This window comes from Pholcus phalangioides, unplaced genomic scaffold (assembly GCF_987345545.1).
Source record: "Pholcus phalangioides strain wild (caught in Gottingen) unplaced genomic scaffold, Ppha-v1.0 ptg000007l_1, whole genome shotgun sequence".
NCBI lineage: Eukaryota > Metazoa > Arthropoda > Arachnida > Araneae > Pholcidae > Pholcus > Pholcus phalangioides.
Window position 1 is genome coordinate 18610716 of NW_028301600.1, and position 13227 is coordinate 18623942.

The 13227-nt window shown below is 31.1% G+C and overlaps 1 protein-coding gene across 1 annotated transcript in view; it reads right to left on the reverse strand.

Moving 5' to 3' along the window:
* Positions 1 to 12190: 12190 nt before the first annotated feature.
* The window catches only part of gpp (DOT1 like histone lysine methyltransferase grappa), a 126277-nt gene continuing 125240 nt past the window's right edge, over positions 12191 to 13227 (reverse strand). The window contains exon 20 of the mRNA XM_089232775.1: positions 12191 to 12670. Coding sequence (XP_089088901.1) covers positions 12648 to 12670 — 23 coding nt within the window. The 3' untranslated portion in view covers positions 12191 to 12647. The remainder of the gene's footprint in view (positions 12671 to 13227) is intronic.

Here is a 13227-nt window from a genome sequence, read left to right on the forward strand (position 1 = left end):
GGTAAGTTGGGTCAACACCAGCTGTAGTGGTCTCATAGCAGTCTAACTTAGTATAGCTGGTGTTGGTTGGGGAACATTATTTCTTTTCAAAGAATTTGAGCAGCACTTTGTAAATCACAGGAGTGGGGTGGTTGCAAGAAATGGTGGGAAGAAGATAACAATGGCATTATAGTTGGCGATGATCCGTTTTTAGCAAAATTCTGTTTTGTCAACCCTAGGGCAAATGAGCACCAAATGTTTTTGTTGGATAGAAATAATGTGCAAGCTCACTCATCAACCATGAATTGATAGGTTTTGGGGTGGGATTATAGTTAATAAGGAATGAAACAAATAAATAGATATTTAAAATTCCAGATAATTTTTAGTCTTACTTGAAAGAGCACTTTTAATGCAATATATGAGCTGTACTTGAATGATGGTTGGTATTGCTTCAGCAACAAAAATTTAAAAAGAAGAAAAAAAAAGCACATATGTTCCGGCGGCCCCGTATTGTTATAATTCTATGTTGAATAAATATTTACTCTTTGTCTTCTAAAGTGGAAGGTTTCTATTAAGAAAAAAAATCATTTTAACTTTATGGAAATAAAGATTGTCATTTTTAAGGAATTGCATGTGGCTCAATCCTTTAGGGCAGGAGGTCTTCAATCAAGGACCCATTGTGGGCCACATTTGATATCTTAATGAGGCCTATGGGTCACGAAGCTATTCTTTCCACATGTTATCGAAGAGCTCAACAGGCCATGCATTGAAGACTCCCGCTTTAGGACCACACCAAATATGTAGTTTTTATGCAAGATATCTTTCACTCAAAGCAGTGAAAACCCTTGAAAACTTAAAATTAAAATGAAGAAATTAATAATTTTGCCACCAATTTTCTTTTCAGTTTTGCATTTTTAATCCTTTTTTTTTTTGACTCAAGAACAAATTATGAGAGATTCTGAAATGTTCAACAAATAATTCTATTTTAATTTTTCTTTTTTTTAGCAAACAAGAGAATGAACATAGGGAAAACATATTTTCTTCTGCTCAGAACTGCAATGAAAAATTACATTTTTTGAGGCAGTAACTAGAGTGCAAATAAGTTACAAAAGTTGACATCAAATAAAAAAATTGGCAGTATTAATAAAAATTGCAAGTTCATTTCATTAAATCACTGCAATAGAGATATATATACACATGAGATATACCAACAGTATCACAATAAAAAGGCAGTGTCTTACAAAGAAAATAAGTAAATGGAAGGAAATGATATTCATGACATTAATAAAAAAGAAAACATGCCAGCAATTGATTTTTTTTGTTCAATATGTTTTAAAACTAATCACATGAACAAGCAAATAGGGAGCACATCCATTGCATTCAATTAAGGTAGTCAACTAAAAATACATATATTTTGAAAATTAAATTTTGCTTTCAAAGAGATGATATCTGGCTATTAAAAAAGGATGAGAATGAGTCAAAAGCCCAGTAACACAAATTTCAAAACATAAAACCCAATAAGTTCACCACAAAGAGAAGACAAGTTAAAAGTTACTTTATGAGCCTTTTATTTTCTTCAGCATAGATTTAAGTGCTCAAAACCTTGGACTGATGCAATTAGCAACTTACTTCCATTAGGCTTTCCAATGAGGCAGGGTTGTGTTTTATATTCTCCGGCATAGTTTATTCAAGCTTAAGTTGTGTGTATATTCATGCATTGTACATTCGGGAATTATTTATTTGAGAGAGGATGCATTAGAGATAGCTTGAACACCCCCACACCAAGGTCTAGTGCTTATGAATTCCGGTTATGTCTTGGCATTTACCTCTTTTTAATAAAGAATTTAAAAAAATGGATCAAGAGGTGGTAATATATAAAATTGAAGCTTTTACTTTGAAAAAAAAGAAATAAATATGTAAATCAAGATCCATGGTGTTTTTGAAACTTCACATTTTTTTAGTGAAATAATACTGAAAAAAAACAAAAAAAAAAAAAACAAGGCTATTTGAGAACATTTTAGATATTAAACATTTATAACATTGAAGGTTCTGGCTTTTTTAAAAAATGTACATAATATTAGATTATGAAAACTTTTTTTTTGTTTAATTTTCCTTCCATTCACTTACACTACAGCATTAATCAATTTTTTATTCCACAGTTACATATTGAATTTACAACACACACACAGTGAGTATACATACCAACACCATGTGAAATACAAAACCTAACACTACACCATATAAATTGCACACATGTGCTTTTAAAAAGTTCAAATTAAAAAAAAAAAATGCATATAACTTAGGACAAACTACAGAGATAATAAAACAATATTATCAGATATATTAAACTGTTTTCCCCTTTGAAATCTAAATAATTCTTTTAACATGGCAGTGTAAAATATTGCATAAAAACCTCTGTTATTTTATTTATTTACACACTGGAAAAGTATTTACATAATCATTTAAACTACAAGAACAGACGAGTTTCAATTAGCTTAACATACAAGTGAAATTTCTTAAATGAAATATCAGTTGAAAATTATAAGTTGCTGAAAAAAAACAGTCTATGAAAAAAAAATAATCCTAAGAAATAATGTATATACATAGTTTGTTTCTTGGGTAACTATAAACATACGTGAAAATTGTAATACACAAGTCTAATGACATCCTAAAATTAGACCAAACTAGTCTCACTCATAAAAACTTTGTTTTTGATGATGAGTCAGTAATATATATGGACAATATAACATATCTAATAAGCATGTGATAAGGAAGAGAAATTTACTGCTCTTGAACAAATTATTTTTCAACTTTTTTAAACAATTAAATCACTAAAAATCTCTCTCCTTTATTGAAAACAAGAAATGCTTATTATAAAAATTTTTCATATAAAAAAAACCAAACATGAATAAAAGCTTACATGTTTACTTTTTTAAATATACTCCAGCTTAATCAAGGCTTTTAATTTGAGTGATTTATTTATTTATAGATGAATAAGTAGCACAATGGATGAAGTGAAGTGTCCCGATTTTTAAAACTGTCAAGTTAATAATTAATAACCCTGTTTCATGGTTTATTTACATCTCATTTGTACTTGCTTTACATGCATCTATATTTGCAAAAGGTTAATTTGTTCATATGATGAATGAGTTATCAATGACCCAATGGATCAAGATAAAAATTACTCAACCCCTGATGAATATTATTTCAAATGCTAATGTATGAACTAAATGGGTCAAGATATAGTCCGCTGCATATACAATTTCTTATTCTACGTGCAAATATCCTCACAATGTTTATTTACTTCCCTTGAATACTAGAGAGATGAGAATTAACAGTTTTTAAAAAAGTATCTCAATATTTTATTTCATAGCTATTTTATTATCATTTTTTGTAATAACTCACATTATTCTTTTATGAGTAGAGAGAATGTGGTAAAAATATTTAAAAGACAACTATGTTTCTTTGAAATATTCATGCCAATAACTGCAGTATCTTTACATGTACAGATTATGCACTCTTTATCAATGTTCAATAGCTAATTCCTAAACCGCTGGTCTAAAAGGAAACCTCCAATTACAAAAAAAAAAAAAAAATGCTGTCATCCATAATCCCAGATGTTCAACCCTCCAGTGAGGGACAGTGTTTTTCCACTCATTTGAATGAAATGTAACTTTTCTTTTGCAGAAATTCACCAAATATGGAGTTCTGGTTAACAGTAATAAAAATGGGGGTGGGGGAAAGTTGCAGTTTTTTTTAGGAAAGATGTTTTTTTTATCATGACTGGATCAATAACTGGTTTCTATTACTAAAGCCATTGATAATAGAAGTTGTGAAAAAAAATTGCAGGGAAGAACAGCAGGGGCATCTATGATGCAGGCATATAGTCAAAGTGCCTTCAGGGCAGTGATATATGAAGGGTTGCACTGTCCTGATCAAGTTAGTTATCTTGTTTATTATACAGGTGTAACAAGAAAGGAGGTATCTTTCTTTGATTCATAATAAATTACTAGAATAGAAAATGAAATTAGTGAAATATCAAATAAAAATTAAATATTCATTGCTGAGCAGAAGGAACAGGAAATCCACATGACTAAACATACATGCTTCATTTCATTTCATATTTCCATTTTTGAAGTGAAATTTGTTATTTTACAAGTGGACAAATTCTAAATAGGACAGTGGAAGTATATTTTGATGCAATGCTGTTAACACTGGCAAGCTGGTACAGTTGTCATACCAAGGAAGTATTCTCTTGCAACCCCCTGCATTCTTTTCCTTGACCTCTCAAAGTGAACAGCAGAAATTGAATTGAGTGCACAGTTATCCATTAATTCAATCACAAGGGACATAACATTTTCTGCAGTTAGGTGATTGCGCAAAGAGCTTAAATGCAACCCAGTTATAGGATACAGGACTGTCATAACAGTCTCCTGCTTGCAATGTGTTACAAAAAGCATTTTTTTTGCAAATGATAAAAAATATATTAATTGAAATATGTGATGTTTTCATTGTCATAAAGCTTATCTGAATTCCAATAGGTTTATATTATAATATTAAAGATTTATGAGTAACAAAATAAACATTTTTGAATATTAATAAATTCAAAAATTGAGAAAAATCCCAGACATTGTCCTCTTTGCTAACTACACAAATAAAACATTTAAAATAAACTAAGCCATGAAATTTGAATAGAGACTTTTAAAAGTGAAATTATTACTCTTGTCCCTATAGTAGAGAATTTCTCAACCTGTGGTTTGCAAATATGAAATAAGTGGTCCTCAGGGAGAGTTGAAAATTCAATTATAATTAAAATAGACTTAATTCAAAATTATTCAACCCTAAATCATAGAATATTATTAATCTCTTTTACACCACGGACGTATATCTTTGCGTTCATGGACATCAACCATTTAAAGACCAATATTCCATAAATGGAACAGTTTTTATTTGCAAAAATATTAGATAAAAATTAATTCAAACATTTCTGGTTTTTTATCGTATATAGAGGCGAGTTCAAAGAATTTTTTAAATAAGTTCATAAAAAAACTTCAGGTTAATATGAACAATTTTGACAGAATTTCGAAATTTGACATTTTTTCCCCATTTCGATAAAAATTTCCTAAAATTTCAATTTTGAAGTGGATTGAATATTATTTTGTGTGTTTCTAATGTTTTCACTTAATGTATCAATAAAAGTAAATCATTTAGTTTTTTGTATTGTAACACGTGAACAAGGCTATGTATGTTCAAAAATGCATGTTCCATTTATGAAACATTGGCCTTTCACGAGAGCAGGATTCTAGGGATATCTAATGTGCAGTGCCTTGCTTCGATTTTCTAGTTCAAACCACACAGTGTTGTTATCATTAGACATGTATAGGGGAAAATTCTGGGTAATATGACACAGAGGAATGTGCTTCCTGGGATGGATTGTTTATATAGGGTGCATACTTTTTTTATTCTTACATTCTTCAAAATGCATGTTTTAGTGAACCACAGACTAATCAAACAGAGATCGGCAATCATAGCTAGCTTTTTTATGTTCATCTGTGTGTAACCATATTGAAAAGATCTCTCATTAGTAGAAGCTGTAGAATATTTAAAAACTATTCCAGATTCTGAATTCAAGGACTTAGATATATGCCAATTACCTGGGAACATCACAGATGAAGAGGATATTGTTGAAAATGATCTAGTGACAACAGTTCCTACTCATGTATGTGGTATGGTAGATATATTTCGCAGCAATGAGGATGAGGTGTTAGAAATTCCTGAAGCATGTTCTTCAAAAGATTTAGGACAGAGAACAGGAGCAAAATGTAAGTGCAACACTTGTGTGAAAATTTCAAGAAAAAGCAAGAAGGTTTTTGGAAATCCTAAAAAAAGAAAAAAAAAACGATTGCATGGGATAAAAAAAAATTATTTCAAGAACCCAATCAAAACCACAGTTGTGAATTCCATTGGAAAAAGACTTGCCATATGACCATTATAGACCATATATGACTATTATAGCATGTTGGATAATTCATTCAAAGTTGCGAGAAGCAGATCGTATTTCACATTTGGAATTCGAAAAAGTAACAATGAATATTTCATGAACAAAGAAGTGGTTAACCATTCATCCAAGTTCATGTTGTCAACTGAAAAAAGATGCCAGGTCACCTGATGGCAATTATATTGTATATCTGTGACACAAGGACAGTACACGGTTTGAAAAAAAAACACTATGTAAAAATGCTATCAATGCGACAAACAAGTCCATCAAAGATGTTTTCCTTCTTTCATCATGGACATTAGAGAAAAAATTGAATTTTCTGCACACATTTTTCTGTTAAAAAAACTGGTATGTGTCGTAACTTTGTATTTGTGGTAGAAAATAGGAAATTTCATGTGACAACTGTCCTAAGAAATAGATAATCGTCAGAATAGAGGCGATATTAGTTTCCACTTTTACCTCTCCCGAAGTGCCAATGTTCTATTTATGGAACATTGTGAAAAGCAAAGAAAAATTTTTCTTCTTCAAATTTCAAAGTTGATCTATGTATAGACATGTAAAAGGACCTCGAATTCAAAACAATAAGTGACTTTGTTCATAGTTCGGCCTTTAAACGGTTGATACCATGGACGTACATGGGAACATCAGAAGAACATTACAATAAAGCAAGTCAGTGTCATTGCAGTAGCATAACATGGATGTTATATCTGACATCTGGTTGTGTGGGATTTGGTTTTTTGCATTTTAACTAGATGGAAATCCATCATTTTATAGCATTGAACTATGCACAGGTGCCATTTTCATGGCAAAGCACAAATGAGAGTATTTTATATTACATGATTGACACATTTAATTGAAGTACTTTGCTATGCAATGTTAAATTATCTCTATCCCCCCCCCTCCCCTCACACTGATCTCTAATCATATTACCCTGCATTAAAATCATTACAATAAATATTTCTACTTCAGCGAGCTGATCTGGTATTTTGGACAGACAGTAACGGCTTGCCTGGTGCAGAAGGGGGGTTAATATAGGTTCAAATGAAAGATTTGACCCACATAATATAATTTAGTGGTTTGTTGAACTGTTTCAGACATTTTACTTGCTCTCTCAACCTATCTGAACCTGAAATAACTAGAATGCAGCTAGAGGGGTTGTTTTTATGCCCTCAAGTGGCTCAAGCCACTTAAGGGAAAATTTGACTCTTGTTCCAGTTATACCATTTCTCTTGAAGATGTCAACCATGAGTGTTGGGGAAACATTTAGGACAAACTCAAAGAGAGGACCATCTTTGAACTTGAATAGTCAATTTTCATCAAAGAATTTTTATTTTTATTAAAATTTTCAGTTATAGGATATTTTACAGATGACAAAATTTGAAATTTAATTTTATCTGAGATTCTATCAATTTATCTATTAACTTGTGTGTCTATTAAAAAAAAATAAAAACCACATGCACAAAACACTCTATAAAAGACTTATTACATTTCTGATTGAGTATTTCAGGTGACCTTTTCTGCTTCTCAATTGATGTATCTTTTGCAATTAGAATATCTCATCATTTCACAAAAATCATGATAATATACTCACAAATAACTGAGAGATAGACACACACAAAACTTTTGGCAAAAATAATGATCAATTTAAAATTATCTATAAAATTTTACTTAACCTTTTATCCATCACATTATGGACAAATGAAATAATTATCATGTAAATTTTTTGGTTGGTCATTTTAGTTCTATTATAGCCTTATAGCCTAAAAACAAAAAAATTTTCAAAAAAAAAGATTAGTACGTAACAAATTAATTAAACCGGGTACTCTAAAGTACCATCAGTATTACACACTTATAATAAAAAAAAAATACCATATACCAAATGGTGAATAATAGTTGTTCACCATTGTTTAAATACAATCTACACCTCACCATGTACTGATGGTACTTATACGTACCAGTCACAAATTTGCTTGGTATTTGAAATATGGGTATTATTTTTAAAAAATGCTGGCATTAAACAAAAATTTGGATCAATAATAAGCAAGGGAAAAAAATATATTTTGCATTCACCTTCACTATTCCCTTACTATTATGTCTCTGTAAAATTGCATCAATACCTGCTTACAATGGTGATTATGTAAGTTAATTTCTATGCTAAATTTTTTCATACTCAAAAAACTAGTTGTCTCACACTTGTGCTGTCATCTAGATTGTAAAGTTGTTTACAGCCTTCATATACTCTGAAGTACCAACGCCCAACAAGTAATGTATGTAAGGGATGTTACGGGGTCAGAAAAAAAAAAAGGTACTCTAAAGTACCGTCAGTAGATAAAGGCTTAAATGTATTAAAAAATATATAAATAATTTATAAACAATATTGCAATAGGTTAGATACTTACGATAATGAAGGAGAAAAAATGTAACTCTTTAAAAGTTTGACTTCATATACAAATCCCAAAATAAATTTACATCTGTTTGTGAATAAAGTTTGAATTAACTGACAAAAGAACATTATACACTCCCAATCTAATTAGCAACTATTTACTATGTATATTTTAAGTTGGAACAATGATTCCAATACACGGTACATGTACATTATGAGAAACAAAAATGAAAATAAACTTGCACGCTTGTGTGTGTATATACATGCACTGATTACATATAAAGTATGAATGAATTTTGTAGAAGTGATAAACATGACCCACGTTATCATGCATCACACAGGTTCACAGTGCTAGACACATGAAATTTCTTTTCATAAACTTAGAAAATACTCAACAACAATTAACCTCCACTCTTTCAATTCAACAAATAAGTATCAACAACAGTATAAAACAAAGTGTAATTCATTCTGAAATGACATAAGAAAATAACTTATAATTTATTTTGCTGATTTAAAATCCGAATATAGTAACTTCCCAATAGCTCAATCTGCTTAGCCTAACAAGAAAAAACATTTGAAGTTAAATAATTGGATGATAAAGCAATAAATTGTGTATAGGATCAAATACATATCATAATTATGTATGAATAAAAAATAATGCTCTACACAAAGTGTAACTTGAATAAGCAATGAAAGTAAATAATCTCACATTATGAGACTTCAAAGCAATCTCTTGCTTATCTAAAACACAAATTGAGTTCTATTCCTTATAACTCATTTTTCAAAGGGAAAAAAATACATTCTGAGAGAGACACAGAAGATAAATATCTAAGAATTATAAATTATGTATTTGAAATGGAATTTCAAAATTCATTTAAATAATAAAAATAGTTGATTATTCAATATACAGCACAGAATCGATCACAGACAATAAATGCTTTGCAGCTCATGAAAAACACAAAATTATAAAGCACAATTCTCATTGGTATTTCACTGCATAAAGTGCACGTGTGCTCACCAGGCCCGTAGCCAGAAATTTCATTCGGAGGGGGGAAACTTTCATTTGGGGGGTGGGGACCGAAGTGATAGAGCAATAGATTTGGCCATCTTTTTCCCTTTTTCGGTCATTTTCTCACATTTTGGGAGGGAGGGGGGGGGGGGGAGAGGACCAGACTCCCAAGTCTCCCTTTCTTGCTATGGCCTTGGCGCTCACAGAACATGAAACTGTCTCTTCTAAACTAAAAAGTTGTACATAGAGCCAGCAATATAAAATTTATGTTTATGATGTAGCACATTTGAGCATAAAATATTCGAGTTACATATTGTAAATATATTAAAAATAACACAAACAAAACTGAAAGTATGAAAATGGATAAAAGACTTGCAATGAACATGCAAGTTTGAGCTAGCAATACCCATATAAGCAAAACAGTCAATATATTGAAGCTGCATATACGTTAGTGAGATGAACTATTCCCAATGCATATATGGGAATCATTTTCACAAAGATACTTCGACAAAGTATCTGAGAGACAAACCAACAAATGGTAATGTAGTTTCATTCACCAAGAGGTTTGCAAACATGTACAAATACAGCAAACTTACCACAACGCCATTCAAACTAGAATTGAGAATCCTTTTGTGTTATATGGTGATTAGCATAAATATTTCATTGTAATTTGCAATACAGTAAAAATTAGGTTCACAAATGGTTCAATCTAATGTATATGCAGCTTTATGACTACAATCCTTATCACAAAGGATGTCATCCTCATAACCATGATTCTATGGGCAACATAAAAATAAAAAAATTAAAATTAGCCCCATGTTCACGAGGCATATAATTTTTTAAATAATAATGTAAAATAAAATCTGAAAAATAATTTAATGAAAATAAAGGAGATATAATTGAAGCATAGCAGGCTTACTTATAACAAGCATGCATTCTAGCGAAAATCTGGATATAGTGGGAAAAATTAATGTATTTTGTTTGGTGTAATGCTAATGGTATTCAAATTTAGTTATTTTTAGCGATAGTAATAATGAGGTAGTACATTTGGCAAGGGTGAATATCAGTGAAATGGTTCAACAAAAGGGTTTTCACACTTTAATGCTTGTTATCAATGGACCAGGACCACAGAGCTTCATCTAGAAAGAAGAGAGAAACGAGCACAGGAAAATAAGAATAAGAGATTGACCAATCAGAATTTAAGTCAATTAGTATTGCAATTATCAGCGAATATATATAAAATTGTACCTGAGTGTGACCATTTAAGCCACCCCCAGCTATAACGAAAGGACTGGCAGGGAGTGGCGAGGAACACCCCATTAAAAAATAAATGCTTTTATATTTATAAATTAGATATCTTTCATGAATTAATAAATAATGTTGCATGAGAAATGAATTTTGATGGGGCATCACAGCCTGAAATAGGTCTTGTCCTCCTCGAATGGCTGCAAGACCCCACCTCCTACAGCCATGAGACTAAGCAGACTTCTGGCTCACGACGGTATGCCGATTAGACTTCCAGACGGTTCCCTGTAGCCGAGCGGCCCCTGAGTCGGAAAAAGAGATTCTTTCTCTACGACTCCAAAAAAAAAGGTAACAGAGAAGGATCTATTTTGTGTTGTGGGGGGGGGGGGGGGGGAGAGAAGCATTGATCATGTTCAGCAAATCGGAAAAAAATATTCTTCTTGAAAATAGGTGGCAATTTGTAGAAGGTTGTGATTTCCACTTTAGCAGTTATAATGCAGATCAGGAAAGTAATGTTGTTTTTTTTTACTTTCATTGGGATTTGATAACCTCCTTCCCATGCTGAAAGACACACTGTCACGAAATCAGAAAATTTTGTGCCATCCTTAGATAATTACCAAATGAAATTACCATCCTAACATGATTTTATCAGTTAGCAATCACGTATGAAAAATGTTGGGCACCAATATTGTTTTTCTAGTCAGAATGATGATTTGAATATTGGCATCCAAGATTTGTCAAGCCCTGGTCACACATACTTGCTAATGACGCTTCACTTCTGAAATTACATTTTTGACTTAAAAACTGATTTAGAGAGTGACTAGATTTTATGAGCATTTTCACTGGTGAACAGCCTCTTGTAAAATGTGGATCCTATAGGAATAATTCTGTGCTCAGATGGCAAAATGTAATAAGTCACTTTTTTAAAATTTCACGAGGGCAAATTTGTAAACAGTATTTTGCAAAAATGTGATACTGTGGCTTTTTGAATTATTGTAATTTGCCTCCGTTGGTTCTTCATAAACCAAGAGATGGATGAAATTTTGTCACCTTCCAAAATTTTGATAAACGAGACAGAATGCGAACAACTCAACTTTTTGGGAAAAGTGACATTTTGCCATCTGAGCACAGAATTATATTTAGTACATGAAACAATTTCTACAGAAAAAAGTATAATCACTTTTAAACCTCAAACTGATCAGTCAATCGATATGAGAGAGATTTTAAATTTTACTACTATCCGTTTTCATCAACAAATATTCTATCAGGTACAGTACAAGTCAGGAAAAATGGAAAAATTCCAGCTTTGAGTAAAATGTTACACATAAAAGCACAAAAGCCAAAACATGCAAATTGGCCAATGAGGTGGCTGAATGTACTATAATATGTATCCATCTTTTTTTAAATCACTGCGTATTATACAGTAGCATTTAAATAATTAGTCTTAATAACTCAACTAAGATTTGTTAGAAAAAAAGAGAAAATTTTATATGCGTACAATAGAAGAAAAAAAGACAGTTGAAACATAGTATCATAATTATTAGTGTTTTTTTGTAATAAATGTTCTTATTTTGGATTGCTGTATTTCAATTATATATATTTGACATTTATATTTTTATGGGCCTCTTTTTTCCGCCACCTCGTTGGGCATTTTGCCTGTTGTGGCATTTGTATTTGTATCACTGAGAAAGGAATTGGTTATGCTAAGACATATTGCCCATAGATCAAATAGAGGTGCATGTTATGGTGATGATCTATGTTCATTTTAAAGATGACAGCATCTGATTTTTTTTAATATTTCTGTTGTGATTATAAATGTTGCTTCAATCACAAAATGTGAGCAACAACAGCTCATAAAATTGTCATACAATTTACAGTCATTTTGACAAAACACACATTAACAAATAATGTTCTTCTTGGTCAATGGCAGTGTTGGCTCGGACTACAAAAACTTCAATATGCCAGCCTGCTGGCTTGCACTTGATAATGCTTGATGAACAGATGAGATGCGAGGTAGAGTACTGACCAAAATTTTATGCCATGAAATGTGTTTGAGCTGTTAAAAAAAGAAAAGAAAATTGTTTCTTTTAATGAAATTCACTCATGAGAAAAATGACTTTAATTAATTTAACTTCTTACAACAATAGCTCCTTTTTATAATGGTATATTTGGCACCTTTTATTGCAAGCACAGTTGAAAATGTAACTAACATTAGAAATAAGAGTTGTCTGTTATATCATGTTTTTTCTGTGACATGCATGCACAATACAACAAGAGGGTTACTGTACTACTATTTTTATAATATACACAAGCTGATTAAAACACAGGTCAAATGTCTGATTATAAAAAAGAAGCATGTTTCAGATAACAAATGAATATTATATAGTTATTATACATATACATTATGCCAAGAAATATGCTGCATATTTATAAGTGCACCAACATTTTAAAAAATACAATTTTTCAGGCTTGAAGCACTCACTTTGATGGCATCACATGTTAATTTTTGTCATGTTATGTTATTTTATTTAATAATGCAAAAGCATAATTATTTTATTTTGATTACACTCTTAATTTTAACCTATGTTAATTTACCAAAATCTTAATGAAATT